The following is a 14,622-nucleotide window of genomic DNA, read 5'->3' on the forward strand; positions in this document are numbered from 1 at the left end:
TACAAGTAAATGGTATGGGAATCACTTTCTGGGAATTAGAAGGTTGGTGTAGCATAATTACCACTGTAGTTTAAAGATCATGAAATGGAAAATGCTATACAAACAGTTGTTAAGAATTTACTTACAAATACTGTACTTTTTGGTCTCCTAATGGGGTTAATATGTAGCCCTTTCAAAATGTGTAACCTCCAGAACATTCTCCTTACCTTTATAATGCTCTGACATGTTGAGAGTGGTAAACCAACCAAACTGGTCCCATTGATTGACATGATCTGGTCCCCTATGTTCAGCTTCCCAGACTTCTCTGCTGGTCCTCCATGCATCATGTTGGCTATGATAACTGTAGGCAAAATGGATCCCCAGCCAGACTCCACAATTACCACACCCAGGATTTCTCCTTTTTGCTTTTCAATGTAAACCTGTATCATAAGAAAAAGTGTTTCAAGAAGTTTTTTCATATTTATAGAAGTAACACCACTCCCCTACAAACATTTTAACCAAGAAATATACTGCTCTTTATTTGCAACCTGCTTTCCTAATTCAAAAGTAAAGCAAACTAGGGTACACATTTTACATTTCATTTGTATTCAAACATGAGATAAACACCACCACATAATACAGATTTTGCTCAGTGTGAAAACACTCCTCACAACATATGAACAGAAGAAATTGGAGTGGAAAACACCCACATGCCCTGGGCTTTAGCAGACAAAAATAATAGGAAGAGATTGCAAGAGTTTATGACTGTTGTAAAGAATACGAGAATGATTCGTGTCAAGAACTTAGGAATCATTGTTACCAATGCACCTATGACCAGTGTACCATGTGTGGAATATATAAAAACGACCTTGATTATAATACATGTTGCTGTCAATGTAATGATGGGAAAGAAGAAGAAAGAAGGGAATAAGCTAGTCCCCTCTTTAATCATTTAGACTGTTAAAACAATAAGGAACGCTTTTAGCTTTGTTTAGCTGCTTGAATGCTTTAAGGGGGTTAAGTAACCAAGGAGACACATCCTGTTAAATATACGGGTCTAAGATTGTGGTTAAGCTTGTGATAGACATCTTTCTGATAATGTATTACCGAGAAGTTTCAGTATGTTTCTTTACCTGGAGAGAAGACCCCAGCAACAGGACAGAAACAAATGAAAAGGAGCCACATCGAGTTTCGGGCAAAGAAGACAACAGGATTGGCTGGAACTCAAAACCAGGAACTGAAACCCTGGACCAAGAAGTATAAGAGACTGTACCCCAAAAACCCCGGTGTGCATTGTTGGCGGAGCAGAGACTCCCAGCACACCCAGCGTTGCTTGTTTATTGCCTCTTGATATTAATCAATTATAATAAAATAATTAAATCAGATCATGGCCAAGGCTAAATTTTTATAACACTGTGGATTGGAAAACCACTACCTATGTATAGGTAGACTGGCTCATCTTACTTGGTTACCCAAGATACAAATCTTTTCAGCAAACACAATACTTTAAAATCTGGAATTGCCCACTTTCACAAATACCTGTGCCTCTATAAATTTTTTACTGTTTATTGTTGTGCTGGTTTCAGCTGGGAGAGAGTTAATTTTCTTCCTAGTAGCTGGTGCAGTGCTGTGCTCCAGCTTTAGTCTGAGAACAATGCTGATAACACACCAATGTTTTAGTTGTTGCTCAGTAGTGCTTACTCTTATCAAGGTCTTTCCAGTCTCTCACACTCTGCAACTGAGGAGGGGAACAAGAAATGGAAGCAAAGCCAGGACACCTGACCCAAACTAGCCAAAGGGGTATTCCATTACCACAGGATGTCATGCTCAGTATATAAACTGGGGGGAGTTACCTGGAAGGGACTGATCGCGGCTCAGGGATGGGCTGGGTATCAGTCAGTGAGCAATTGTACTGGGCAACACTTGTCTTTCTTGGGGTTTATTTTTCCTTTTTTGTTGTCTCCCTTTTAATTTCAATTATATAATAATAATAATTTAATTTATTTTTATTACTAAAATGTTCTTATCTCAACCCACAGGTTTTACCTTTTTTTCTGATTCTCCTTCCCGTCCCACTGTGGGAGGGGAATGTGGGGAGTGAGCAGCTGTGTGGTACTGAGTTACCATCTGGGGTTAAACAATGACAACTGTAATCTCTTAAACTGTGCTAATCTGTTAATCTGTTTTAAATTAATTTTCAAACATGTCAGAAAATTGTTTGGTAAAAAGAATACAAACAGATGGTAAACCATTTCACTGCTGATAAATTTGGGGTTCACTGTTTGCCTTTGAAACAGAAGTGATGACAGGGTGCCCTCCTTGAGAGGATATCCTAGACCTACTGATGTCATTTATACAAAGTACTAATGGCTTTCTGATTTCTACCAGCATGGATCTGCAAGTGGTACAGAGCAGCTTAATGCTGTAACAGAAGAAAGATGAGACATACATCTTTGCAATTTTCAGATTTGGAGAAGTGGATCAGGTCATCATTGTACATGTCCTGGGTATTGAGCAAGTCACTATATTCCTTCTGGCTCAGGTCTTCTGGGTTGATTCCGTTTGCCCTCAGAAATTCCTGGTAGGCCACACTGAATGCTTGACCTATGGACTGTGCAATCAGCTGTGCCTGTAGAAGTTCCCAGAGAAAAGAAAAAGTTGAAACATAAACCTGAAACTTTATGCTGGTCTTGTCCACTGACACCTTCTATGTTACAATCACACTCTAAAATGGATCATCAACTTAATGAACCTTCAAGTTACTGCAATCCGGCTTAAAAATATTTGTGTTAAAAACTAATTTAAAATACCCACAAAATATCAACACATTCACCTGTGCCATGAATCCAGCCTGCTAAACAATTACAAATGAAAAATATAAATAAAGCCATCCTCTCACAGGTGAGAACTGCTAGTATAAATGTAAATGTATACTCACTATAGTCACTGTAGCTCATACCTACAATTCTTCCCACATATGCACCTCCCAGATGGCTCTCCCTTCTAGCAGAGGCAATGCCATTCGCTGACAAGCCAGCAGTGAAAATTAAAATGTCCAGTAGAAAACACACATCCACATTTAAGAGGGTATTCCCTCCTTTTCTTACCCTCCTTTAAAATTCATATTCATTGATTTTACCTCAGTCTCAGATGAAAAAGGAAAACGGCAGCAACTGGTGACCTTGCAGTGACTGGAAATAGTCACACACATCTTCTCCACCATGCTACCTCCTTTAACCCCTTTCACCTATGTTTCTTGTTTCCCTCCCTCCAGTTCCCATGACTCTGCCAGCTCCCTTTCCCTCTCAGCCTGTCTTGTGTGCACCCTTCAGCACCTGCAGGTTCCAATAACCTCTGCACCTAAAGCCACCAAATGCACCACTCACTACAGCGCACTGCTCCCATCGTGAGCTGCTCTAGATCTGCAGCAATGTGAGAGAAATTGTGCACAAGCCAGACACAGGAAAAGCTCTGGGTCATGCAAGGTAGGGGAAACAGTATGACAAGAGGGCTGCTTCTCTTCAAGGTAGTGATCATAGTTTGCAAGAGACAGCTAATGGCCAGGACAGGAAAGCAGTAGTACTGAGTGCGTAACTGGAGCAATACATGCAGCAAGCACTGTGTGGTGCATAGAAGTTGGCCTCAATATATACTGAAACAGTCCCTTGGAACGCAGTGCTGGCTGTGGCAAAGGATGGGAAAAAGAGAGGAGAGCTGCACATCTGACAAGGCAGGCCTGGGGGAGTGATGCTGATAAATACTGCTCAGGTGTATTTTTTTACAGGCTGCTAGCTGCATTTAAACTTCAGTTTGGTCCTCAATGAATAAAAGTTTCCCAATTCAGAAATAAAAAGTTGATTGTATCTTAAAGCAACTTAAATTAGCATTAAACCTGCTGATGAGAGCAGCATGATTGCCAGTGCTGAAAAGGCCAGTACCTAGACCAGTAGTATTTTACCATTTCTCAGATCAACCCAGTTTTGACAGTGAGAACAAGACAGCAAGAAAATGAGAAAAATACAGATTTATAGCTCAGTAACCTAGTGAGGAAAGAAATGCAGACTTTAAATTCATACACATGTATGAATTCATACACATTTTCTCCCCAGGAGACGATAACTCCCATTTAGACACTCAGCATTTGGACATATCACTAGGGTTCAGCTCTTTTGAAGATCCATCTCTAAATAAGGTTGAAAATTTGGTGATGTGCTCCTCTTCCAAGCAGAGACACACTCTAGTCAACACCTGTTCAAGGGCTTACAGCTTTTATGTCAATTACTGGGTAAATTCTTCTAAATACCCAACTGTCCCAGCAGAAGAAACAGTGACAATGATAAATACGTGAGTTTTATAACACAAACAGACTCACTTCACTGAATGCACAAGATCTTTGAAGCCATCTACTTGCTGCTAACAGGTGCTACAGTGTTTACATTCTCTTTCTTGGGTCATTTGGGTATTTGAGATTGATTTTGCAAACTATTTGTGAACTATACCATGGCTAAGAAGAGTTGATATAATCTCCTACAATTTCCTATGATATTTTCACATCGTTGAGCAATGCTTTTATTGGATTTACAGGCATGTCCTTTCCAGGCCAACATCCAGTGGCAGAGGGAGGATCACATCTGACACAAATACGGCTGACCCAAACAAATTGTTTGGCAGTGATGTCAGCGACAAATCATAGTATCAGTGATCCCCAAATGGAAATATAGATTCTGGGTAGCCAAAGTATTAACAGCAACCTAGGAAACAGATCCAGAAAGTCTAACCATAGTCAGACCACTGTTGGCTTAAATCATAGTTTTAAACTAACAGTAGTGTGTGTGGCTTTAAACTAACATAGTAAAATACAGCAAACTGTTCTAACTTGCTAACACGTAGAGGGAAAGGAATATTTGACTGACAAGGGAAGGAACATCATGGGACTGATAACAACTAAGGAGACAGTAAATAATATCAAGGATGCTAGCCTTCAAGACAAAATAGTGGCACCCAGTGTGGAGAGAGACTGGAACAGAATAAAGAAAGGACATACCCATTGCTAACTCAGCACTAGCACTTGTCAGAGTGTGCAAGCACTGAGCCCATTCAGTAAATGCAGTGAGGAAGACTCTCTGCTACCACCAGAGACCCTCACTCAGCAAGAAAGCACATGCATAATTAGAATGCAAATATTATAATTAGTTCCTGGAAAAGCTATGAATATGTGTAAGTATGCGATATATATAGCCACTGTTTGCAAGTGATGGGTGCCCTCACTCTTCCCTAAGAAAATAAGCATCTCTGATAGATTTATGTCCTCATATGTACAATCTGAGCTGATATTTGTAAGCTGATGCAACTGGGCCCTCCTCTCATTGTTACTGGAAGACATTAAAAGAACTTAAAACTGGGAACCATTTCTATGAGCACCAATTTTGTGAGTAAAATGTCAGGTCCAAACATGCAAACAGAAGGCAAGCTCCTCTGCTTAGATGAAATATTTGGTTGCAGTAAAAATAACAAACAGGACCACTTTCAATGAACTTAAAGCCTACCAAAATGGGCTTACACTTTCACCCCTAGAATATTACAAGACAAAATGATTCCTTACGTCCTCAGACTCAAAGACGTGGCAAATCATTTTGTACTGCCTCTTTCCATCTTGGGAAGGGTGAGATGCTTCCACATTATCCTGGGAGTTAGACCGCGGCATTCGCCTACGAGCCATCAAAACAACTATATTTCCTATATCTGCAATGTAAGAAATGGTCCGCAGGGGATGATCCATCATGGTTTCCTGAGGAATACAAATAATAACATGAGCAGCCATTTCAACAAAGTTCTTATTGCTCACACAGTATTATGAAAGCAAACAGCAATGTAAGACCCTTGTTAAAGTGACGTCTGTAATACAAGAGGATGCTGATAGAAAACAAGAGCTTCACTTCCCAGAAATAAAACAATGAGCAAACTTTACAAATGAAAGTTGTGTTTTCTACAGAAAAACACATAAAGACCACAATAACAGAACCTGAATACATTAGGCATGTATGTACAAAGGACTATGAGCTTCATATTATCATAACCAAATATTTTGGGCTACTCTGGACGCAATCAATACTTAATGCACCATGGCTTGTAAAAAATGGGCTGACTGCAATTAGCTAACCCGCAAATTCAAATAATTTTTACACAGGCACACCAGAGTAACTGCTCTTGAGCATGGATTTTTTCTTAGGAAATCCTGGAAGGAAATACAAAAGCTAGCACTTTTTGAATGATAAATTTTGGCAGGTAGGTGAACGTCTCTTTCAGTAGCATACTACCACAATACTGACAAAGGTGTCTTTGTCTATATACCTGTGTGTCTGCATTCAGTACTTTTATTCTCTGTGTAGAAATGAAGAGGTCCACTTCAGTCATGGGTTGAGATTCACCTTCTGGAGCCTGCAAGTAAATAGATTAGAGTCAAACAAACACATTAGGAAACTTAATTACTGAGGATGTTAGCTCACAAACAGGGGTGCACTAAGACACACTCACCAGAACAGCAATGTAAGATAAGAGTATTAGACTGCAAAAGCTAAACACAAAGATATGGAAACTATATATACATATGATAGTCAATATTAGCTGAAAAAAATGTTAACCTCATAAAAGCTTCCCTGGTATTTTTCTTCAATCAGTAAAATTATATCTGATGATATTTTTCCTCATTCAGTAAACTTATATCTGACTGCAATATGAACTATATAAAGATTTCATAATAATCAAAATGATTCTCCTATAAATCCCACCTTAATGAAGTTTTTTCACACAGCCGTAGCTGAAAAAGGAGTTTTTTCACAGCAGCTCTTGCCTGAGGAATTTCTGTATGACCTAACAGTGACTGACAAGTGGAAAAACAACAGTAGAAAAACCTGTACCACAGGTGGGTACAGTTTATGCAATTCATAATGGAGTTCTGTTAAGAAGATCTTCACAGTCAGACAATATACTATTTAAGCACTAACCCACTTCAGAAGTCGTATTTCGTTAACTGGAAGCAAACACTTGTAATATTTTTTTTTATTAGATTTGTTAAAACATACTTAAAAACTCTCTAAATTAAATTTATTACTAGTATGAGTCAATCTCCACGTATTACTGTATGTAAACACAAACTTTTTTTTTTTGCATCCAGCAATTTGACACATCTGTCAATCAAAGCACTCTTATAAAAAGATAAAATAAAATAAAATTAAAAAGACTGATTTTTAATCTACCATTTTATAAGTCAAAACATTTGCCATGGCAGTCCTGCTTCTTCAGTACGCATTTTGGGTACTGTCTGTAACCATTTGATAAATCCAATCTTTACTCTATTTCTAACATGAAATGGCTAATGATAAGCAACAAAAAATGGCCAATCAGGCAACTGATTTCTGAGAAATGTTAACTTGCATGGCGGGTCAGAAATAAATCTAAAAGAACCTTGCTGGATGCAGAAAATAAAAACACAAAATAAAAGCAAAAACCCTCCCAGAAAACAAAAGAACAGGCATAACATCAAGCTGATGGAGTTTGTACTGCACCTTCTTCCTGCTTTTGGCTAATTTCTGGGCCATCTGCTTAGCATGGAACAAACAGAGACAGGAGAATAGTTAGAAAAGAACTTACAGAGACTCCAAGTCAAGCAGGAATCTGCATGCTTAATGCCAGGGCTCAGAGACTACTAGGTGCTCTAAATTAGTCCCTGCTTAGATTCATTTTCTCCTTTACTATTTTTTAAGAAAAAATAAAAAATAAAAAAATTCAATTTTAGCACAGTTACTTTAAAACTGAAAAGAAACTGCACCAAAAGAATCAGGAAGACTACAAAAGGATTGTTTTTTAAAGGAAAAAACCCAGAGCTTCCCTCATTTACAGCAGTGAAAAGCATGTTACTATTTTTGAAGCAACACTGTTGTAAATCGTGAGAGAATAATCTTAACCATTACTATTCCATTTTCCAATCTAACAAATTAGAATTCTAAAATTAGAATCTAAAGAATTAGACTCAAATTTCCTAACGTTCTCCTGCTTAAACAATCTTCAGAAAATAATCTCCCTAAAAGTACACTACCTTGTCCTAGAGAAACAAAATGGCAGAAGGTAAATTTCACCTCTATTTTCCCTTCCTTCTGTGCAAATATACCCATACCAATGTTAGCACTGCATATTTGGACAACAGGGTTTCCTGTGACACCTGCACAAAGGTATGTCCATACTACCACATTTTTTCAAGAAGGCAGTGGAGCATGTGCTTCACTTCCACAAACACCTGAAAATAAATTTCTTGTCCATAGGTAGTTTAATAGATTTATATCCAGAGATGTATCAACTCCTTTGAACAAACTGATTATTTATGTGCTACTACTGTGGTAACAGTAATGACACAAATAAGCCCCATTTTTACAGTCCTGCAATAATTAATTCAAACCACGATAAACTGAACTTACAGACTTGCTTACTAAAGAAATACAATACTCACTAGGCTGGCAGATACCCTTTTACTTCCAAGGGTTAACAGCCTCTTAGCTAATTAAGTCAGACTTGTGGTGGGAAGGAGGCTTACTATTACAGGCTTCACAGTGATTCAAGGCTAACTACTTTTCTGAAGAACAAGCAGGAGGCCTGAATCACAAGGCACATCAAATGTTTTATACTGATGCTCACAACTTAAATCTGTCAGGTTTTGCCTAAATAAATCTGAAAGCAGCTACTGAAACTTGAGATGGTGCTGCTTATTTGCAATTACAAACATTTTCACATTAGCTTTTAGTCATCTTTTTAAAACTAAGAAAATATTTGATAGCTTGGTGATTACAAAATAATGCAAAAGCAATTAGAATTGCCTCATGCTGCAGGCTCTTCATTACATTGATATTAATTACACTGGTACTCAGAAATAATATACTCATCTTGAATAACAGCTGGATAAGTGAATAATACACTGGACAAGGGGGAGACACACATGAGAAAAAGCATTTAAATTGCTTTCTAAAATCAAGCTTCCCTGCAAACTTCAGTGCTCCTCCACGCCCAAACTTCATAGAGTGATTGGTCTCATGAAAGACGAAAAACACAGGCCAAAAAAAGAAGAAAAAGGAGGAAAAAAAATCCTTGAGCTAGAGGCTTACAATGGAGAATCAAAGATTAATCAAAATATACTAATCAGTCTATTTAATGAAATTCTGCTCTTACAATGGAAGCATCTTTCTGACTTTCAAATATTTAGTAACACTAAGGTAATGAAATGGAACAAAAAATTTTACTAAGTGATTTAACACTGCACAAAAATGTCAGAAAAGAAGTTAAGGCCCGTGGGAAAAGAAAACAAATTAGTATAATTCTGTGCAAGACACTTTATCAGACAAATCCTCTTTACCACCACATTATTTTATTAATTTAGATCAAAAGACTCCTTCTATATTTTTGGAAAAAAAACCAAAACACCCAGCCCAAAACTACCTGATCTAAACAAAGTATTTTTTTTGTGTGTGTGGTTTTTGTTTGTTCATTTGGTTTGTTGGTTGTTTTTTTTTTTAATATTCAGAGATAAGGATTTTTGTTCAAGGTAAATAAAATGCAATTATTTATCAAGTAGCAATTCCAAAATTACAGATTGTGAAGAACCAGCAAGCTTCCATTTAAGCTACAAGGATGTCTTAAATATACTCAAGCCCATTTAACCTGTACAAAAAATGTACTGCCACTCAGTGAACACCAAGATAACACTGAGCAAACCAAATGTGGAGAGTATTAAACTATCTCCACATATGGGTAAGATCTTTAATTACATTCAGTAATAAAATCAGTTGTTATCTAAAAATGTTCAAACCTCTCACACAGGTCAAATGTGCTGATGAAAAATAAAAAGGAAAGTTAGTCTTTAGTTCACATGTGAAACGTTACAACGCAGATCAGCTGTGAACTGCAGCCATGAACATCAACTTTTTTGTGTTACAAGTATTATGGATGCATTCCAAGTAAAATGTAAAAAGATACTTCTTTCTGTGTTATCTGAGAAAATAAATATGGTGAAATCCCTTTCCTAAAAGTACCTCCCAGTGGAAATATGAAATAGCTACATCTGATGAGTGCCTTCAAAGGAGTGTATCTCTTAGCTGGACTTCACAGAGATGAAAACCCAAGCAAAAATACTCCTGTACTTTTAACTGATAGCTGCTTATTTAAAGAAGCAGCATGAAGAATTGTTTTCAAAATCTGTTCATATTCTAAATGAATGAATAGGTGGTCTGAAGGCTCTGCTAAAAGAAAGCATCATAGAGATTATTAAATTCAAAATATGCTCACATGGAAGGTATGTATACACACCAGGCCTTAAACAAAGCTTTCCCCCACCTTTTTAATACTCTTAACTTCAAGTCTGCAAAGTTTTAAAAGTTCATTCTTAATAAAGAACCTTTGTTTAACTGCAGAGAAATATTTCACATGCAACACCTAACACATTCTGTAAACAAACATGAGTAGGGCACAAGTATTATATTCTTTTTGTAAGGAATATTTTACACATTTGGGCTAAAGGCTATCTTATGCAGTGACAAATGTGGCAGCAAGAATTCCCATCTGTCATAATGAATTTCTCAATACAAAAGTTTAGCTTTAATGGTGATAAGCAACAAAACCAGCCAAAACCAACCCCAATAAATCAAAGATGCTAAGGTACAGGGAGGTAAATTTGCATTGCCTGAGCTTCACCTGGAATCAGAAAAGCAGTGTACAATGGTATTGAGTGCCATGCAGTAAGCCAGTAATTTGCCGAAATACCCTTACAGTTTAAGAAAATTATGCATACCAGCTAGGGTCTCACCTGGTTAACAATGCAACTCCTTGGGCCTCCATCCCAAGACAAATTTGCTACAACCAAGAACATGCATGCCTGCTGATTTTTATGGATGTATAAATTATGAGCTTTGCGAGTAAAATGAGCTAAACAGATTTCTTCTGATCTGGGGCACAGCAGTGCTGAGGCACAACAGAATCCTCAGAAAGAACTTTATTTTGTTAATGATTTTCCAAGAAAAACAGCAGCAGGGAAAGATTCTACACTCTCCTACCTCCTGGGCCTGCTTTGAATCAGTTCTGTCCCACTTTTCTCTAGTACATCCCTTTAATCTTTGTCTATTGCCTACTCCCAGACAAGCTTTACCTCCTAGGTGCAAACCTCCTGTCCAGCCCCAGGTCCAACCCCTTATACCAGTTTCCTATAAGAGCTGATGCTAATCTTTTCTTTCAGCCTCTTAGACCCTGCCTCACTGAAGCCCTTACTTCACTCCTTTCTCTATCTTACCTTTAGTTTCCTGTGCATTCAAATCAGACATTTTTTCTACCATGCGGCCAAGGGGACTATTAGAGAGGCACAGCCTTACTTGCACCCAGAGCAGTAAAGAAGCACAGTGTGTAAGGGGAAGTCTCCACTGTAGTTTTGTGAAGAACCCACCAAGACCTGCCAGAGTTGAGAGAGCTGAGTGAAAAATACTTTTAAAACATGTCACTTAATTCAGAGTCTCCAATGAATATGGATAAATGGTTCTTTTTTCAAAAGGCCATTATTGCTTAAGTCTGTGGAAGCTTCTACAGAGAGACCAGAAAGTGACTTATCTGTCAGAGGCTATATCCCTGCCTCCTTGAAAATGCTAGATGTCAGTGATTTGCAGAGACAAGGTTATAAGAACTTACGTATTTGAACATCAACAAAATTACATTTTCTGGAAGTGTCTCAACAGTTCTAGGTAGAGCTTCCCTGTCAAAGTTTCAAACACAGACCATACTGTACACCTGGCATGGAAAACATCTGGAGGAATAGTTAGAAGGATCAGCTGACTTAATAGACAGTGCTAACAGCCATGCTGATAACATGCTGTCTCTCTCTCTCTCTTTTATGCAATTGCACACAGAGTCTGAGTTGGAATCTAATATAAACTATACAAAAGAAGAACACACAGATATTAAACTAAGGAAAACTTTCAGCTGAGATTGTGCTGGTTAGCTGAATTAGCAGAAGATGAAGCTGTGTGCCTACCATCCAGTCATGTATGGGTAGTGGCAATACTGCAGCGTCTTCCACAACCATGTAATACTTCATCCATATACTTTAATTTCAATGGACAAAACTAACATACCACATGCCAAATTATCTTTTTGCATACATCTCTGCACCATCACAGGATTTCCTTTTCTTTCTAAATCAGCTCATAGCAATTATGTGGTAGAGAAACTAGCACCCATAGCAGGGTCAAAAATAACTGCAGAAATTAACACACTACCAGTTCCTTCAAAAGTGCCAAGCCAGAAGCAGCTGCAGTACTTACTAGTTATACCCTAAGCCCATTTTCCCTCAACATCCAAGTAATATATAACTTAGACCACCACTCACTTCAGATTCTGGCTTAACATACACAGCACTGTAAGTATTACTGTAGGGAATTAAAACTATTTGGTAACTTCTCCTTATCAATCCTGTTCCAAAAGCAGCTTTAAATACGTGATTTATTTTTGCAGAAAGAAAAATGAGGCACTTAACCTTTCTGAAACTCCAGATAACCTCACATGAAAAAGCCATTGCATACACAGTAAATTTATACTCACAACCTTAAAGCACCCATATGAGAAGCAGCAGGGATTATTCCTCACCTTGATCCTGCTGACAGCTTCCTGAGCCTGCATCATTCTCACATTCTTGGAGGGAGTTTTATCAGAAAGCAGTTGAGTTGAGCCAAGGTAATTGGCAGCAAAAATGATTCCATCAATTAAGTCTTCAGGATCACAAGGTCCAGGAACTGTAACACAGGAAAGCAGTCACTGAAGAAAATCATGCTGAACCACAGCAAACCAGTAGCACTTCAACAACTTGAGCTTGTACCTGATGGCTGCAAATCCTCCTCTAAAATACTTCAGTTTAGCATGATGGCATAGCAACCAGAACCTTCAAAGGTACAAAATACCAACCAAATGCTCAAAATATCTGTGGTGGGTTGACCTTTGCTGGATACCAGGTGCCCACCAAAGCCGCTCTATCACTTGCCCTCTTCCACTAGACAGGGAAGAACAATATAATGAAAGGCTTGTGGGTTGAGATGACAGGGAGTGATCATTCACCATTTATTGTCACAGGAAAAACAGATTCGACTTGGGGAAACTATTACCAGTCAAATCAGAGTACGTTAACATGAAATAAAATCAAATCATGAGAACACCGTCCCCTGACCCGTCCCTTCTTCCTAGGCTCAACTTCACTCCCCAGGTTTCTACCTCCTCCCTTCCAGTAGTGCAGGGGGGCAGGGAATAGGGGTTGAAGTCAGTTCACCACTTCATCACATGTTGTCTCTGCTGCTCTTTCCTCCTCAGAGGAGGACTCCTTACACTCTCCACCTGCGCCAGCATGGCGTCTCACTCACAGGAGACAGTCCTCCATTAACTTTGTCAACATGAGTCCTTCCCATTGTATGCAGTTCTTCACAAACTGCTCCAGCATGGATCCCTTCAATAGGGTGCAGCAGACCATTAGGAACAAACTAGCTCCAGCATGGGTACCCCGTGAGGTTACAAGTCCTGCCACCAAACCTTGTTCCTTGGGCTCCTCTCTCCATGCATCCACAGGTCCTGCCAAGAGCCTGCTCCAGCTCTCCATGTGGTCACAGCCTACTTCAGGCACCATCTGGTCCAGCGTAGGGTCCTCCATGGGATGCAGGGGAAATCTGCTTCACTGTGGACCTTCATGGGCTGTAGGGGCACAGCCTCACCATGGTCTGCACTGCGGACTGTTGGGGAATCTCTGCTCCAGTGCCTGAAGCACCTCCTCCCCTCCTGCACTGACCCTGGTGTCTGCAGAGCTGATTCTCTCCATGTTCTCACTCCTCTCTCTGACTGCAATTACTGTTGTACAGTTCACACACACACACCCCCCTTCCCTTCTTAAATATGTTATCCAAGAGGTGCGTCCACCATCACTGATGGGCTCAGCCTTGGCCAGCAGTGGGTCCATCTTGGAGCTGGCTGGCATTGGCTCTGCTGGACAGGGGGGAAGCTTCTAGCTGCTTCCAACAGAAGCTATCCCTGTGGTCCCCCCGCTACTAAAATCTGACCATGCAAACATCATGTCTCCAGCAAAAGCTGTAATTGTTAATGCAGACTGTTTCTCAGAATAGCTCATTCTTTTGTAAGCAGGGATCACCCCGGAGCAAAATCCGTGAGCTTTCACTGTTATAAAGGGACATACACAGTTACTCAGTTCACCCCTCATCCACCAAAACCAAGCTTGCAATTCTAAGATCTACAGTCATAAACAGAAAGAGAAAGCCACTTTCAGCTTTCTCTTTCTGAGAGCTTTCTGTTTCTGAACAGCCACCAGCCACTTGCTCACTTGTGCATTAGCTGCAGTTAGTACAACAGGCAGACCAAACTCCCAGGGATGCTTTACAGGTACAATACGTCTCTCCTTACCAAGAAGACTGATTGCTCAATTAAGCAAAGCACTTTTATGCCATAGACCTTTAAGAATCACTCATTCTCGACAAGGATATTGAAGTAAAGTGTAGAGTTAAATTATAATGTTGGTAAACAGAGAGCAGGATGGCAAAACAACTCCCTTAGTTCCACAGTTTCTTA

The 14,622-nt window shown here is 39.2% G+C and overlaps 1 protein-coding gene across 6 annotated transcripts in view; it reads right to left on the reverse strand.

Annotated features, from left to right (window-relative positions):
* The window catches only part of APBA1 (amyloid beta precursor protein binding family A member 1), a 93,580-nt gene that overhangs the window by 9,827 nt on the left and 69,131 nt on the right, over nucleotides 1-14,622 (reverse strand). For 4 of the 6 annotated variants that reach the window (XM_061470771.1, XM_061470767.1, XM_061470766.1 and 1 more), the window contains exons 5-10: nucleotides 12,649-12,794; nucleotides 7,545-7,577; nucleotides 6,331-6,417; nucleotides 5,582-5,767; nucleotides 2,429-2,608; nucleotides 207-419 (exon numbers count right to left, since the gene is read on the reverse strand). In XM_061470771.1, the coding sequence (XP_061326755.1) occupies nucleotides 207-419; nucleotides 2,429-2,608; nucleotides 5,582-5,767; nucleotides 6,331-6,417; nucleotides 7,545-7,577; nucleotides 12,649-12,794 (845 nt within the window). The remainder of the gene's footprint in view (nucleotides 1-206; nucleotides 420-2,428; nucleotides 2,609-5,581; nucleotides 5,768-6,330; nucleotides 6,418-7,544; nucleotides 7,578-12,648; nucleotides 12,795-14,622) is intronic. The other 2 variants (XM_061470772.1, XM_061470770.1) reach the window with 1 other exon arrangement.

Source organism: Pezoporus flaviventris, unplaced genomic scaffold (genome assembly GCF_033815535.1).
Source record: "Pezoporus flaviventris isolate CSIRO_AGI_PZ_B2104156 unplaced genomic scaffold, CSIRO_AGI_Pfla_v1 ptg000064l, whole genome shotgun sequence".
Classification (NCBI taxonomy): domain Eukaryota; kingdom Metazoa; phylum Chordata; class Aves; order Psittaciformes; family Psittacidae; genus Pezoporus; species Pezoporus flaviventris.